The sequence below is a fragment of the Globicephala melas genome, chromosome 3 (assembly GCF_963455315.2).
Source record: "Globicephala melas chromosome 3, mGloMel1.2, whole genome shotgun sequence".
In the NCBI taxonomy this organism is placed as follows: domain Eukaryota; kingdom Metazoa; phylum Chordata; class Mammalia; order Artiodactyla; family Delphinidae; genus Globicephala; species Globicephala melas.
The window spans coordinates 115593248-115611340 of NC_083316.1; the positions used below are offsets into that span (position 1 = coordinate 115593248).

At 40.7% G+C, this 18093-nt stretch overlaps 1 protein-coding gene across 5 annotated transcripts in view; it reads right to left on the reverse strand.

Moving 5' to 3' along the window:
• Window positions 1-18093, reverse strand: part of SIL1 (SIL1 nucleotide exchange factor) — a 296914-nt gene that overhangs the window by 59564 nt on the left and 219257 nt on the right. For all 5 annotated transcript variants that reach the window (XM_060296274.1, XM_030869480.2, XM_070045202.1 and 2 more), the window contains 2 exons: window positions 16055-16246; window positions 10086-10207 (listed from right to left, as the gene is read on the reverse strand). In XM_060296274.1, coding sequence (XP_060152257.1) covers window positions 10086-10207; window positions 16055-16246 — 314 coding nt within the window. The remainder of the gene's footprint in view (window positions 1-10085; window positions 10208-16054; window positions 16247-18093) is intronic.

An 18093-nucleotide genomic window follows, 5' to 3' on the forward strand; every position in this document is an offset into this window, starting at 1 on the left:
CAGGGTCATTTTGCAAATGTTTTACTCCAGATTTGAAATGAGCTATTTCTTTAAGAAATCACAGTTCCTTTTAGTGGAAAATGCTATTTTAGAGGGAAATGTTATTTAGAAAATACAATCTAGGAGTCACAGTTGATCACTGTTATCAGGTTCATCTTTTTTTCTAGATCGTTTCAGTGAACAGAGCTAAAAAAATACTTTTTTAAGAAAAAATTCATCATGAAATCATACTAATACTTTCAATCCAAAATCAGGACTAAGACAGATTTTACCCAATATTCAATTTTACATCAGTATCTCCCTTCTGTCATGTTGAAAATCCTGGTTCTCAGAGAAACCAGCATAATTATTCATCTGCTTTATCCCACTATACACATAATAGTCTGAGAATAACAACACCAACATTTCCGTCAACAATAAGATTTCTGAAAAGTTTTACAGATTTTTTGTCTTTAAAATACATCCAAATTGGGATGTATAGTCAAATTATTGGATTGTAAAATCACATAAAAAAGTTCCTCCCTGTGTGATTATCCCACCAATTCTATAGACAGCTAGATTCAATTGTTTCATCTTATTCTCAATTTTTATGAAAAATATTTTTTGTAATTATTTTGAGTTTTTAAATTCATAAAATATCTGCATGATCACTGTCTATCTCCCTATAGCATTTATCCTTCATTTTTTAAAAATATAAGCACATGCACATGCTTAATAGCAGTTTTTCATAATCTTCTCTACCTTTTTTTTTAATTTAACAATATAGCCTGGAAAATATCACAACAGAAATATTCTGTATTATACAAAAACATTCTTAAATCTTTTCTATAACTCTATAGCACTCCATGGAATAAATTATATAATTTATTCAATCAATTCCCTGCTGATGGATGTTTGGGCTGATTCCTACCTTTGCTATTACAAACAGTGCTATAATGAATAACCTTGAGCTTACATATGTTTTTTCATATCTTTACCAGTGTACTATAGAGGTAGAATTCTAGAAGTAGGAATATTTCAAAGGGTAAATATACGTGTGCAATTTTGTTAGATATTGCCAAATTTCCTTCTGTAAGGGTTGTACCATTTTAAAGTTCTCCTACCAGTGTATAAGAGCCTATTTCCCCACAGCTTCACAAACAGAATATGCTATCGACTTTTGGACTTCTACTATCCTGATAGGTGAAAAACAGTATCTCAGTGTAGTTTTAATTGGTCTTTCTCTTCTTATGAGTGAGGTTGAGCATTTTTTCATATGGTTAAGCCATCTACATTTCTTTTATTCTGCAAACTGTGTGTGTCTATCCCATTTTTCTATAGGGTTATTAATGTGCTTACTCTCTATTTTTAGGTGCTCTTTATATATATCGGAATATTAACGTTATATCTGTAATATAAGTTGCAAACATTTTTTCTAGTTTATTATTTACTGAGACTATTTTAGACTAAATTCTCAGCTTAGAGATTTTCAGGCCACAAAAAGAGTATGATTTCCGGTCCAAATGCACTCAAGGGTGAATAATTTTCTTGGAAATTTTCCTACCTTCCGTTCAAAGCCAAAATGTCTTAATACCTCCTTTCGAGTAGAAGATTTTCATTTTTCTAATTCTCCCTTTCATGGGCTGAAATTTTCATCTCCTGTCCCCCAGCTTAACGCCTGTTGATATCAAGAGATCTTGGCCACTAGGGAACGACAAGTGTCCTGAGAACAGATATAACTTTCAGCATTCCGTATCTCTAAGAATTTGTGCTTTCCATTATATTTGTCTTTGGAACTTCTCTCAATTTCTTGCAGGACTACCACATAAAGGATACGTTGAGACTTCCCTCGTGGCGCAGTGATTAAGAATCCACCTGCCAATGCAGGGGACACAGGTTAGTGCCCTGGTCTGGGAAGATCCCACATGCCGCAGAGCAACTAAGCCTATGCACCACAACTACTGAAGCCCGTGTGCCTACAGCCTGTGCTCCGCAACAAGAGGAGCCACTGCAATAAGAAGCCCGCGCACCGCAACGAAGAGTAGTCCCAGCTCACGGCAACTAGAGAAAGACCGCACGCAGGAATGAAGACCCAACGCAGCCAAAAATAAGTAAGTAAATTTATTTTTTTTAAAAAGAATATATTATTTATTTCCCCTTTAGTTATGCAAAGCAGTGGCCCTACAGTTTCTTATCAGCTGAATTGAGCATTTAAGGAAATGTTTATATGTTACAGATCCAGCATCCTCACGTACTGCGAACCAAAAATGCTTTTTGGGAAATGTAAACCACCATTTGCTAGATACAGAAGTCTTCCGATCCTGTTTTGCTTTGTTACTTATTGTTTAACTTTTAATTACAAATGTAATACACACTCACTGGAGGACAAATAAAACAAAACAAAAAATTAAGAGCTTCCCTGCTCTTCCTGGCTTCATTCCTCCCACTGATTTTTGGTGATTTCAGCTTTTGTGCTGGACCATTTAGTTTGTACCATGAAATGCTCTAAGCAGCTGCATGAAACTTACCCTCTATAAGGTGCTCTGGGTACCACAGACCCGGGTACTAGCTTCCACTCTCAAGAAACTATTTTATTGGGAAAACAGAGGAAAGAACTGGCATACATAGAGAATTAGATGTATAAAAGAGATAGTTTAGGAGTCCAGACAACAAATGCTAATAAAGTTGAAAGGAAAGAACTTTGTGGGCTGGAGTTATGCAGGGAAGAAATTAAAGAGGAGGTAGTAAATAATGAAAAACTCTGAAAGCAGCCACATAGAGGATCTGGAGGAGGCAGGGGAATATTACAGAGATAGATTCAAAAGAAATGCAGAAGGGACAAGTTCATTAAGCAAAGCGGTGCTTCCCCCCTCAGAATGAAGCCTTGGTTTCTTCAATACTCAGGGTAGCTGGTCAGGCTTAGATCTCATTTTCCATTTGTCATTAATTGCCATTTGAAAAAAGAAACCAGACTTTGAATGCAGCTTTTAAAGCTATAAGGCTATCCAACTGCCCAGGCCAACCTGGTTAATATGTTAATTAATTTATGAGACACAAAATGGTTTGAGCACCTCCCTGTCACTGGAGGAGTGTGAGAAATTAGGTCATGGAGTCAAGAGGTCAGAACTAGTCCTAGGAGTTGCACTTGATCTTTTATTCAAATCCTGGCATTTCCAACATCTGACCTCATCCCAATCTCTAACCTTCTATTTTCTGGGCCTTCAACTGTGGGGCGGGGTGGGGGGTAGGAGTGGGGAGTGCTGTTTCCACAGCCTTAGATTTTTAAAGGGTCAAGGTGAGGTATCTGAACCATGCACTATTATGTCATTAATAAAGACAGCATTCTCCACTCAGCCCTCATATGCTATCTGAAAAACACTTCATTTCCTAGGTATCATTTTATTCTTTCATTGTTTCATTATCATTTCCTAGTACTCAATGCTAGGTAGGTCCTGTGCTATATACTGGGGAGACAGCAAGATTAAGATAGAAAATGAATACTATCCTCCTTGTACTGTCTAACAGGGGTTATCAAGAGGTAACAGGTAATCAAACAAATATTTAATTGCAAATTGAGATAAGTGCTATGAAGAAGCAAGGGTATTTAGGTGGGTTTTTTTTTAACATCTTTATTGGAGTAATTGCTTTACAATGGTGTGTTAGTTCCTGCTTTATAAGAAAGTGAATCAGCTATACGTATACATATGTCCCCATATCTCCTCCCTCTTGCGTCTCCCTCCCATCCTCCTTAGAAGTAAGGGTATTTAAAAGGAATTTTAAAGATGTGAGAGAAATTTTTGAAATTTATTAATATGAATATGTGCAGAAACAAGTAACAGAATAATGACTAACATTGCTTTTTGTTTTCTGGGTTTTTTTTAAAAAAGACTATCTCTCACAACAAAAGTACGGAGATGGTTCCAAAACCGGTATAGTAGCTAAACTATTCATAAAGGAGCTAGTCTCCTGTCCTTCCCCTCTTTTATCCTCCTCAACATGTTGCCTTGTGCATCTCATCTCACTGGTCTAAGCCAGCTGTAGCTCCAACAACTGTAATCAAGGCAGAAAGAAATGGACAGGTCTCTTTACTATCTTTCTTTTTATAAGAGAACAAAATCTTTCCCAGAAACTTGCCCAGCAAACATCTCTTTATGTCTCATTGGTCAGAACTGGGTCACATGCTTATCTCTAAATCAATCTACATCCACAGAAAATGGGATTACCATGCTTGGTTTAGACTATTCAGGGCTCATTTCCTAGCACTGGGAGAGGGAGTCCCCTCCCTAAATATGTTGCTGCCCTCACAATATCAAGGTTCCTTAAAACAGATTTATAAAAGAGAAATCTCTGTTTAGTAGACAACAATCATGAAAATAAAAATCCACAGGACTCAGTGACCAAGTAAACAACTAAAGAGAGAGAAAGAAGACTCAAATATCACTCCAAAGTTTCAAGTTTTGGTAATGAAGACAATCATATGGCCAAGAATAGATAAAAAGAGAAAGTGGAAGAAAAACCTAGTTTATGAGACAGACAAAATGAATCCCACTTTCTTCTCCTTGAGTTTGAGGTGCAATGACACAGTCTGGTAGAAATGGAGGAAAGGACCTGAGGAGAAAGACTGGACTTAGACATTGGAGTCATCCACAATGAGGTAGAATTTGAAACCATGGGAATAGGTAGGACCATTGGTGAAGAAAATGAAGAGACAATAAGGACAAGGCCATAATAATCTTGGTGAATTAGGAGATAGAAGATGATGATTAGGAGACAGAAGATGATGTTGCCATAAAAAGAAAAGGGGAGGGAGTAATTAATTACAGACATCCAAGACCAAGGGACTACAACCACATGGCAGCCAAGAAGTAAAGTTTCCACAGGAAAGCAGTGGTCGAAATTGTTAAACGTTATGGAGATGTCAGTAATGCAAAAATAGTATTGAAAAATTTCAGGGATGGTATCTCATGTGCACTTATTTGGATCCCTTTTTGTCTACTCTTCCAAGAAGTTTGGAAGGGAAGGCTGGCAGGGGTCAGTGGATAAGTAAATGAGAACATCTGTGGGCTAAGAGGAAGGAGCCTAGAGAGTGGCAAGAGAGTGAGGAACACTGACGGCGAAGGGGAGAACAGGAGGGCATGCAGAGGTTGGAGATCACAACAAGGATAAAAACCACCTTTAAGAGGAGAGATGAAAATGTGAAGACATGATGGAGGTGGGCAGAGAATATGAAATGTTGGGGAAAAAACGGAAACAAGTTTCGAGATATCTAGTGGATGACAGCAGTAAAGGTAAAGGTCAATGGAATTAAGAATGCTGATTCCCAGCAAACTCACAAAAGCCATCAGGAAAGACAGAGAAGATACAGATGAGCCCTGAAATTCACTGGGATGGCAGGAAAGAAATCTGGAAATTGGAGGCCAACCGATGGAAATAGGACACAATGATTTGACACTGGCCAAATGGTTAAAATTAATTAGCAAAATATCAGTGGGAAGAGTACAATGGAGAAAACTAGAGAACCAACGAAGCATGGGGTGACAGGGTGACGGTCAGCAGTGGGGTAAACATTCTATAAAGAGATGTATGTAACTCAATATTTCCTAAGGAGGTTCCAATGAAGTTGTTGAAGACAGGGTAGAACGTAATCCTGTTCCAGGGATCCATCATAAGAGGCCATAATCACACTATGACTGATAGCACATGTACCTCCCTTTCTGTACTAGGCATAGGTTCGTGACACACTGCAAACTACAGACAGTTCAAACAAAAGGACTGCATACAGTGAGCATTTACAAGCCTATGTAATTGCATAATAATTCATACATATGCATATAAGAATGTGAGTTATTAAAGATGGACAGAGAACACCAAAAGTGACTGAGAGAGGGTCATGAGAACAGCAAAAGCCAGTGATCCCTGGGATAAGCATACCAGTTATCTTGATAATTTAACTCCTGCCAGTTAAAAGGTAAAGGCTACAGATAGGGAGATAGAGGAAAACAAAAGGAAGCAGCCAGTTAGCTGAGAAGTGAAACCAAAACCAGTTTACAGAAGGCTGCATGACTTCTGAAATACACAAGGCCTTTCTGAGTCTTCCCAAACACAGAAACACAAATAACTTGCCCAGGATTCCACAGACTTCTCATAGGCCAGACTGTAGACAGACACACACAGGTGTCATCATGAGATGAAATCAGGTCACAGAAAGACCACTGAAAATATCTGACTTGAAGAAAGGAGAAAGGAGAAAGGGAAGGAGGGAAGGAGGGGAGGAGGGAGGGAGAGGGAAGGAGAAAGGAAAGATGAAGATGCCAAAGGCATCAGACTCCTACCTCCCTATCTTTACATATCTTCTTATGCAAGAGATTGACCTGCCTTGCACATGGGCAACAAAAACATGGGCAGCAGAAAATGAATGTGTGTGTGACCCATAATGAGTGGGAATAATATTTTAAAAAGGGAACAGACTTTCAGTGGCCAGGTAACACTGAGTGGCCACGTCAATTACATTTATGTCAACTCTTTCTTCTTGATCTTGGATTAACTGCTTCACATTTTACACCACGGAAGAGATCTCTCCATCCACAGAATGTATGTAGAGGCCTGATGAAGCAATTAACCCAAGTAGGCAAATAAATACCCTCATGAGCAGCAAGGTTAACACAAGAGATATACGTGGTAGAATGCAAGCTCTTAATAGAAGAGAAAATGAGGAAGACAAAGGTCTGCACTGTAAAAACAAAAGAAAAAGAAATGCCTTATAGTGAAAACTCAGAGTAAAAAGGACACACGATGAACATGATGATATACCCCACATCACTGACAGGTACTTTATAAGCATTTTCACAAGACTTATTGTATATTATGTTCTTTCATATTCATTCAGTCTTATGAAATGCAGAGGAAACCTATTATTGCTTCTAGGTAACAAATGAAAAAGGTGAGGCTTAGAAAAGTGAAAATCCCTTGCCCATAGGCAAACAACCAGGAAATGATAGAGACTGGACTTGAACCTAGATTTTCTGACTCTAGGTACAGCGGTCTACCTAGTCCTCCCAAACAGTCAAACATCTGGACTGACTGAGCAATATTCTTGCTCATCAGCAGAAAACTGGAAGGAATGACTTCTAAACAAGATCCCCAAACCGTGAGACTCCATGATTCCAATGTGCTCACTACCCCTTGAATGCCCTCTTGACAAAGAACAAACTCACACAATCACTTTGTACGTGCACATATGCAAACATGCATGCTATGTCTGTGCACACCTGCATGCTGAGGGCAGGTAGGGAGCTGCGGAACCAATACTTAGGACATCAAGAATAATTAATGAATATCAGACTAGACCACTGAAACCTGCCTCTCTGCATAGAAATATTTTTAGCTTGCATCAAGTTCCTCTTTGCATAAAACACTGACATTTTCGTGATGTTCAGGAGCCTGCTGTTGGCTTCCAAAAGCTCTGGCACTATACCATGCTGTCACTGTAACTGCCCTCCAGTGAGCCATCAAAATCCTGACTAGAACATTTTTGAATACAGCAGTTTTCTTGCCACCAAAACACTAAATTGCAATATTTTATATTTATCTCTATTTAAATTTTAGTGATGCCACATAAATGTTAACACGGTCTTACACTAATACAATCACGAAAAAGTCTTAGTAACACCACATACTGGCACAGACCCCAGATGAGTTATGGCTTGCTAAGCAGGCCCAAAGCATGCTTCTCAAGTCACTTAGTCCCCCTTAACTAAGATGTGACATCAAGACGTTTCCCCCATGAAATGTGTTTCCGGAAGCAATGGCAAAGTATACATAGAATCATTTGTTCACATTCAAAGTAGAAAGAAAGTATTTGGGATTACAGAAAAGATTACCCAAAAGGGTCTGGGGGAGAGGTTAATAATGTTTGAATCAATTATTTTATGGCGTGAGAAACAAAAAGTGAGCCTCAGTAAGTTCTCAAGCCTCTAAAGCCTTATGAAGATAAGGACCTTAACTTTTCCAGGGCTGAAATCACAGCTACCAATGACAAATTCACATATTCTTCACCTTTCCAGTGCGTGCACAGGCAGTGATATCCCTGCCTGGCTCTGGTAAATCAGAGCAAGGGAGATATGCCCTGGAGTCCACAGGACAACCAGGGGTTGAAGATGAGGCAGGTAAGCAATAAGGGAAACAAAGGCCTGCAGTGCCCTCAACCTCTCCCCATGGAACAATTCTTCCAGCCTTCCTAGCTTTGCCCCTCAATTTACTAAGAAAAGATGCTTAAGTCTTTGAGAATGAGAGGGCATCAGACCGATACTCTGATTAAATAAAGATAAGCAGAGATGAAAGGCAAAGGAAATCTTTTCAAAACAAAGATTCCTGTCCATCAACAGAGGAATGGATAAAGTAGATGTGGTATATATATACAATGGAATATTACTCAGCCATAAAAAGGAACAAAATTGGGTCATCTGCAGACGTGGATGGACCTAGAGACTGTCATACAGAGTGAAGTAAGTCAGAAAGAGAAAAACAAATATTGTATATTAACATATATATGTGGAATCTAGAAGAATGGTATAGATGAATTTGCAAAGCAGAAACAGAGACACAGTCGTAGAGAACAAATATATGGATAACAAAGGGAAAGGAGGGGGTGAGAGGAATTGGGAGATTGAGATTGACATATATACACTACTGATACTATGTATAAAATAGATAACTAATGAGAACCTACTGTATAGCACAGGGAACTCTACTCAATGCTCTGTGGTGACCTAAATAGGAAGGAAATCCAAAAATGAGGGGATATATATATGTATACCTGATTCATTTTGCTGTACAGTAGAAACTAATACAACATTGTAACTATATTCCAATAAAAATTAATTAAAAAAAAGATTCTAATGGTAAAAATGTTCAGAATAGCCTTTTTCCTTCATCACCACAATCCCTGCATGCAAGCGAGGCAACACTTAATAGGAACCACACGTGCCCTTAAAGCAAGAATCAGAATACTCGTTCCTGTTGTAGAGGAACAAATGGTCCTAGGAACAGATTTTCAAAAACAGAAGGAACTATAGCTCCAATGGACCAACTACAGCTTGAAGACATCTTGACTTTTTTAGGATGAGTATAATGATGAGGTGTTCAAATCTCTTTCTGTATCCACTCTTTAGAGATGTTCATTTCTCTTGCCTGATCAGTCTTCTAGCATAAGTCAGGCTAACTGAAATTTAAACAACTCCCAATCCAGAGAGTGTGATAATCTGACTGCATGTTGATTGGTTCCAGGCAACTAGGGGAAGACACATTTCCCCCCAAAAGGCCCTCCTTGGTCAGGTTCATCATTTATTCATCACCAGAGTAGCTTTACTGCCAAAAGGATCAGCTCTTAGAGTTCATTCCCCCTCCTCTCAACTACCTATGGTTGGTCTAACTTCTAACTAGCTTTGAATAAAACAGAGAATGTCACCTAAAATATGTTATTAAATGTCCACACAGGGCTTCCCTGGTGGAGCAGTGGTTGAGAATCCGCCTGCCAATGCAGGGGACATGGGTTCGATCCCTGGTCCAGGAAGATCCCACATGCCACGGAGCAACTAAGCCTGTGTGCCACAACTACTGAGCCTGTGCTCTAGAGCCCGTGAGCCACAACTACTGAGCCTGCGTGCCACAACTACTGAAGCCCACACGCCTAGAGCCTGTGCTCCACAACCAGAGAAGCCACCGCAATGAGAAGCCTGCTCACTGCAACGAAGAGTAGCCCCCGCTAGCCGCAACTAGAGAAAGCCTGCACACAGCAACGAAGACCCAACACAGCCAAAAATAAATAAAAAAAAAAAAAAAAAAAAAAAAGTCCATACATATAAGATGAGGGGGAACCAAGAGTCACAGATGCTGACAACATGAGTGAAAATTCTTATCTACTTGGAATAAGGGCAGAATCAAATTCTTACTCTAGTTTCAATGGGATTACACTAAACTGTGGATAGAGATGTGCATGAGTTCAAATGTAACCTTCTTCCAGGCCAGTCAGGCCAAGAGTAAAGCTAGACTTCACCTGAAGCGTCCAAAGGATCCTGGCCAATGGGATGTCCATCCATTCTGCTCACCTGGAAAAGGCAGCCCCCAGCACAAACGCAGCATACTCTTTCAGCAGGGGTTCTGTGCTGTTCAGCCCGTTGATCACCACTTGAAGGCCACCGAAGGAAAGCAGGTCCTGTGCATTATCCATCTGCAACAGAGGCACTGCTTAGTACAGTACAGACATCAAGGAAAGAAAAGCCTTTCTTTTGGTGAATGTTGAAGAACAAACTAAAAAATCAAGTAAAAAGTGTCGGTGGCCTTTCTAATTAGGAAAGTTTTTTTTTTGTAAAAAAAAAAAACTAAATTTTTAAATAATCTTAAATTTGAGAATTCCTAATTCACCTAACGTGATTTATGAGCACCTGCGTGGGAACTGGCAGAAATGGCACCTAGCAATTGCTTATGCCAAACATGTCCTGGAAAATTCTAATACCGTAATGAGTCACAAGCTTACTCGTAATGTACAAGCTGTTAACACAAAGATCTGGCGTCATCAGCACTAGTAAAAGGCACTATGCTTCCTGTTGGTGTCCAGCCTCAACGCGGGCAGTAGAGGCAGCAGACACTTTTTAAAAAGCTGATTTTTAATTAGAAATCAGGGACTGTAATAGGAACTCTGTTGCAGGGAAAGGGCTGGGAAAGGGCTGGAAAAGTGCTAGGAGAAGAATAACAATAGTACGCTTCTCTTCCCTCTTCCTCACTTTATAGCCTAAGGTTGACTGAATCTGAGGACACTCAAGATAAATCTGCACAAAAGTCTCTCTCTCAAAAGCTTTAGCTTAGGTCTGTGCTACTCACTAGTGGCTATTATTGGACAGTGCAGAACATTTCCACCATCCCATAAAGTTCCTTCGGACAACACTGGTCTAGGCTATACTTAAGGTCCAAAGCCCCAAGTCCAGACTCTGTCTCTTTTATTCTATAGGGAATCTCATTCCCCAAGCTTCACTGGTATCCTGGAACAAGACTCAACTTCCTCAGAAAGGTCACTGGATCCTGTTTTCCCCATGCAGTAGCTACAGTCTCCCTTGAAAATATCTCTGTTGCTATAAAAGCTGTCTCTTGCCTACATGCTGATCCCACTCTACAAATCCTCAGGAAAACTCAGGAAACTAGAGCCCAACAACAATGTGACTACTACCCACCTTTTTCCTCCAGATGCCACTGAGCCCTGTCCTACCTGACTGTATCTTTCCAAACTGGAAGATGGCTCTAACAGAGAAATCCAGTTTGAAGGGCTGTATTTGACTCTGCCTATGTTTTTAGAGAGGTCTAGCCCGTTTTTACCACTTAGAAGGTCATTCTTATACTCAACCACAAGAGCAGGGGTTTTTGTCTTTCTGTCCACTGGTATAGGCCCAGTGATTACAACAGTGTAAGCATATAGTTAAGTGTTCAATAAATCATCATTAAACCAATGAATAAAGTGGATCAGAAAAAGATGTTACTGAAATAAACTCCACTGTGAGTAAAAAAGGCAATCTGGTGTATTTGTGTCAACAAAATGAATGGGTCGCTTGTACCACAAACCTAAAGAGATGGCCAATCCAGGGCCATGAAGTAAGCATGGAGTCTGCTCTGTCATAAGGTCCCGAAGCCAGGGTTGGCATTTGTCTGCCCTAATATGTCCTTATGAAGAGGAATGATTTACTGGGCCATAGCCCAGCTAACTAGGAAGACCCAGAGCTGGGTGCTTTGCTGACATAAGCACAAATAATACAGGACTTCCCTGGTGGTCCAGTGGTTAAGAATCCGCCTTCCAATGCAGGGGACACAGGTTTGATTCCTGGTTGGAGAACTAAGATCCCACATGCCGCGGGGCAACTAAGCCCGTGTGCACCACAACTACTGAGCCCACGCACCACAACTAGAGAGAAACCCACGCACTGCAACAAAAGATCCCGCATGCTGCAACTAAGACCCAACGCAGCCAAAAAAATAATAAATAAATAAATAATACTTACTGAGTCTTCCTTCCTCACATACTCTGATTTTAAAATCTAAGAATTCACTACCTCTCCTTCGATCTTCCTTCCTCCAAGTTTTCTAGATATAAAACTCTGGCTCGGAGTCCTATAATTTCATGCCTGAGATGGCTACTTATCAAGGCTGGTATGAGTCCCTAGCAGAGCAAAGCAACACAGCCCAGAATCACAGAGGTTCTATTCTAGATTCAGTTTATCTTCATTACTACAAAGATAATCCAGGGTATTATAAATGCTGACATTTATATAAGCACTTCAGCCTTTTCAAGATGTTTTCTCGTTTGTTATTTCACTGGAGACGAGGAAGAAAAGAGTCACTCTGCCTACTGCACACCCAAGCTCCAAAATCTGGACCCTGCCCAGTATCACACAGGAGAAGGCATGACCAGAGCCTGGGTCTGGGGCCAGAACTTTTCCCAGGCTACCCTCAGGATTGGGTGGGACAGGTGGAAAGGAGCTCAAGGTAGAAGCAGGGAGCACATAAGGAAGGAGGCAGTAGGGAACTATGCCAACACTCAGGAGGGAAAAAGGGAACCAGAAAACTGACAAGACAATGAGATAACCAAGAGAATAAAGAAAGGGAGAAATGATGGTAACTAACTGAGGAGTCACATGAGGGAAGGCAAATACACCACCCCAGGGTGGATGGGGCAGACAGTGGCTGTTCCTTATAAATAACTCACACACTGTTCCACACACATGGTTTTGCTTTTCACAAATCTTGTTTAATAATTCAAACATGGCTGTGAGGAATCCTTGGGCAGATCTACTTTGGGTCCTTGAAGCCCATGGCTCCTCAAAACCGCCAATCAGTAAGTCTAGAATAGAAGTGGACTAAGTAAGTTCCTGGCAAGAAGAGTCCTATCTTCCTCAAAGCTAGTACTACATCACCCTAATTCCTCATCACAACTGGAACTTGAAGCCGAGCTATGTCTTCTTTAATCCCCTGGTGCAATCACAACTTAACACTGCTGCAGGAAGCCCGACATACCAGCCCAAACCACCTTATCCATATTTCTACTCAAAAGACCAATCACCCAAAACACTTATGACTCTTCTGCCAACAGATCAAGTTTGGTCTCCACGCGGGAACTGGTTCCTGGACTGACCACAGGCTAAGTTTGGTGATGTCCAAGAAACTGTTAATCCCACCCAGTGACCCATGAAAGCAGAATGGGTTATCAACCTAGAGATGACACTGCAGGGTGACCAAAGAACCTGCAAGGGAAATAAAATTTGTTAGGGCCCTGCTAGCCTCCTGTGTACTCACTCCCCCTAGGTAAGATAAGCTCTTATAAAAGGTCATTTGGCCTTTTATGCTGCAACTAAAGAGCCTGAAGCCTGATACCTAAAGATCCATCCAAGTATGTTAAGATGAGAAAAAATAAAAGCTGTCAACATCAGAGCAGGACTGAGCTGGCCAATAACCCCTAGGATCCTTAATCCTTTAAATATCTATAACGGAAAAGCTGTTGGAATTTTTGGTTTTTACCCTGGAGAGAAAGACTGGAAAGAGGAAAGAGAACCCAGGTCCATTTTCTTTCTAAAAGGATCACAGATCTGTTATTTGAGGCCTGAGAAAGAGTTATGAGCAGAGAGAGATGAAGAGGCCACCCCATAATTCCTGCAGATACAGTACACACTCATCCTCTCTCAACACAAAGGCTGGCAAAATCCTAAAGAAAGAATGTCTTTTAGCCTAGTTTATAGAGAACAAGGACGCTGTCGTGCGTGGGAGGATGCTGAAGATCTATGTCTTGATGAAGATCTCAAACAAGCCTTTGATTATGATTACACAGACTTCCCAGGCCATCATCGCCCCTAGTCTGGATTACTGCAATAGCCTCCTATCTGGTTTTCCTGCTTCTACCCATGCACTCGGCCTACAGACTAATTCTCAACACACAGCCAGAGGGATCCTTTAAAAGTAAGTCAGATCAAATGCTTCTACTGCTCAACATCCTCCAAACAGTGTCTGTCCAATTTCATTCTTTTCCACAGCCAACAAGGCGCTCCATGATCTCCCTTCCCTTATCTCTCCAAGTTTTACCTACTTCCCTCCCCCTTCTCTTAGCTCCCGCCACATTATTGTACCCCAAACACACTAGACATGCTCCCACCTTTAGGATTCAGTACTTGCTGTTGCTCCTGTCTGAAATCTTCCTTCCCAACACTGCCAATCCTTATCCTGCTCTACTTTTTATTTTTGAATAGTACCTATCACCTTCAAACATATTATATATAATTTACTTATTAGTTATGTTTGTTGTCTATCTGCCTCTTCTAGAAGGTAAGCTCCAATTTTGTTCACACATGTATCTTAAGTGACTGGAACAGTGCCTGAAACTTAACAGGCGTGCAATAAATTAACTTATTCAATAAGTGCATGACCTCTCTTGGCTCCTTCCACTTATATCCACCTATTCTCCTCTGAGCTTCATTCAGATGGCACCAGTATCCTGTGAGTAGCCAAAAGGTTTAGAGCACAGAGTTTAGGGTCAGACAGATCTTGTTGCAAATCCCAGCTCTACACTCACTAACTGGCTGACCTTGGGCAATCACAAATGTGACCTGTGCTTTATTTGCCTCAGTTATAAAATGGGATTAACAGTAGTACTCCAAAGGCAGGTATGGAAGTCAATGAATTAATGTGTACAAGGCATTTGAATATGTGCCTAGTATATGATAATGCTCAATAAACATTAACTATTACAATTATGGCACAGGTCTTATCAGTCATTTCCCTGCTTCAAACTCCCCAATGGTTCTTAGGATCAAGGATAAAATCATGAAGAGAATGATTTTCCAAACCTCACCTCTCTGACTCCCTAACCTTTCCACTTTATCTGTGCCACCCCACCCACTGGTCTCTGTGCTCCAGTCACTCCAGTCTTTTCCAGGTCCTCAATCTCACCAAGTTCTTCTCTGACTCAGAATTTTTGCACATGCTGTTTCCTCTGCCTCTAATGCTCTAATACAATGGGGCAAACTTTTCCTGAAGGGCCTGAAAGTAAACATTTTTGGCTTTGTGAGCCATGTGGCTCACTGCCACTGTAGCAGTAAAACAGTCAAAAGCAATAAAACAACACATAAACAAATAGATGTGACTGTGTTCCAATAAAACTTTGTTCACAAAAGTGGGCCATAGTTTGTCACCCCCAGTTCCAATCTCCCCTCTTTGCCTAGTTAACCCCTAATCATCCTTTAATGCTCAGCCTAAATGTCACTACTTCAGAGAAGCCTTCCCCAGCTAGGCTAAGTTCCCCTGTTATATATTCACACATTACCCTCTGGAGCCTTTATCGCAGTCTTAAATTATCTCATTATTAAATTGTTAATTTTTTCATTGTTCAATTGTTCATTATTTAATCACTCTCACTTCCAGACTATAAGCTACATGGAACAAGTACCACATCTATTTTACCTCTGCTGTATCCTCAGTGTTGAAAAATTAAATGAAGTAACACTCCAAATGAAAAAGAGCTTGCCTCTGGTCTGTAAGAAGATATCTTACTACAACAGATATTGGCCTAGATTAAAAATGCTATATACCAGGCTTCCCTGGTGGTGCAGTGGTTAAGAATCTGCCTGCTAATGCAGGGAACATGGGTTCCAGTCCTGGTCCAGAAAGATCCCACATGCTGCAGAGTAACTAGGCCCAGGCGCCCCAACTACTGAGCCTGCGCTCTAGAGCCCGCGAGCCACAACTGCTGAAACCCGTGCACCTAGAGCCCATGCTCCGCAATAAGAGAAGCCACTGCAATGAGAAGCCCGCACACCGCAACGAAGAGTAGCCTCCGCTCACCACAACCAGACAAAGCCCGCGCGCAGCAACGAAGACCCCACGCAGCCAAAAAAATAATAATAATAAATAAATATTTTTTTACAAAATGCTGTACACCTTGAGAGAGAAGGAAAGATGGTGACAATATTTTCGTAGGGCCTTGGGCAGGGGGTGTTATTTTTTGGAGCTGTTAAAAGTCAGACTGACAGTCAATGAAATATAATACCTGATGGACATAATATTCAAGATCAAAGAGTGCCGCAATCTTCTCTTCCAGGCTGGAGTTGGAACTATTGAACTTGTTGATCAGTCGTACCATAATCTGCATGTCAGTCTCAATGACAACATTCAGCTCCTCAAAGTCCTTCTTCAGCTCCTCAATGGGACGGAACAGCCGTTTAACTTTGGCCTGCCTTGCCTAAGGAGAGTAGCAAAGAGATGGTTAATCCTCAGTTGAAGACATCTCCCCAAGACTCCTGTGGTCTACCATGGATGCCCATCCTCAAAGAACTGCTGCTCTAGGAGGCAATCTTCTTTAATCTGTACTATCAAAAGTCCTGATACTTTCCAAGATGCCCAGAGAATAGAGAGCCCTCAGAGTCTACCCATGTAGCCCTCTGCCCCAAGAACACACTCAAGATTTTCCAAGGTTCACCTAACTCAGTATGCCTTCCAATGTTCGGAAGAATGTCAAGTCTTCTTTTTGTAATCACTGAGGTCAGGGGAAGCAATGCAAGCTCACTCTCCAACCCCTAACCTCACGCGGGAAAGCTGAGGTCTAAGACGGAATAATCCACACCTTGGTTCTCTTTCTTCTACAATCATAGGATATCTTTGCTTTGCCCCTGCCCCATCCAGCAACATTTTAGGGAAACCCGGATGGAGGAAACTGTGGGTAAAGAGCTGTCAGAGTGGGAGCAATTTGCTGATGAAAATTAAATCTCTGTCATTACTGTCAATCTAACTACAGGTGTACAATTTGTTCAACTTTTGAAGTAGCTAAATTACTGTATGTACTATAATCAAGTCTCAAACAATTTTTGCTCAGTCCCCACATATAAAGATTTTAAAATGAAGTTATGTTGGAGGTGAATAAGAGGCTTCAATTAGATATTTTATACATGTGATACTTTCTGTTTTCTTCCCAATTTTAGAGGATAGTGCTTATAAAGAGAGTCTGAAAGGTCACAGTGGCTTATGTCTCTATCTTCCAAGAATAATTAAAAGGCCCGAATATTTATAAAAGGCAGGATGATGAGCAGCTGTCAGCTCCAAATTGCTCATCTATTACTTGTGGGTTTTCTCTCCAGTTACAAGGACTCCATAGAAACACCAACCAAAGAAATGAATCAGTCTCTCTTAAAAAAAAAACCAAGTTCCTAGCAGAGCAATCACACCTATGCGATGCCATATTCTCCTTTAGGCTAAACAGTGAAATGCTCTCCTTACACCCAGCTAGAGGACTCTGGGTGGCTGCCAAAGGCCAGGCAAAGAGGTCTAGGAAAGCTGAGTCACTGCCTAGAGCTGTGGGATGACAGACAAGTGAGCAGGATAAGAAACTAGTCACCTCTGCCTCACAAAAATGATGCATGCCTGGCCCTTCGGAAGGCCTTTAACAAAACAAAACTTTAAATTTTGCAGTAATTATAAACTCAAAGGAAATTACAAAAATAATACACAGAGTACTATATAGCCTTCATTCAGCTTCCTCCGATGGTAACATCTTATGCAATAACAGCACAATGTCAAAACCAAGAAAGTGACATAGGTACAATACTATTAACTAGACCACAAGCCTTATTCAGATTTCACCAGCTTTTACATGTACACATTTGCATGTACGTGTGTGCATCATTCTCCACAATTTTATCTAATATACAGATTCATAACAGAACAATCAAGTTACAGAACTGTTCCATCACCATCAAACAACTCCACCGTAGTCCTCTGTAGTTGCACCTCATCCTCTCATCCCTTGCCTCCTGTCCCTATGCCCTGGCAACCACTAACTTGTTCTCCATAACTATAATTCTAGCATTTGGTGAAAGCTATACAGACAGTTACACAGTCTGTAATTTTTTGAGATTGGCCCTTTTACTAAACTTAAGGCACTTGAGATCTATCCAAGTTACTGTAAATATCAATGGTTTGTTTCTTTTTAATGCTGAGTAGTATTCCACTGTATAGATGTACAGTTTGTTTAAACATTCACCTGTTGAAGAATGTTTGTTTCCAGGTTTGGAGTATTATGAATAAAACCGCATG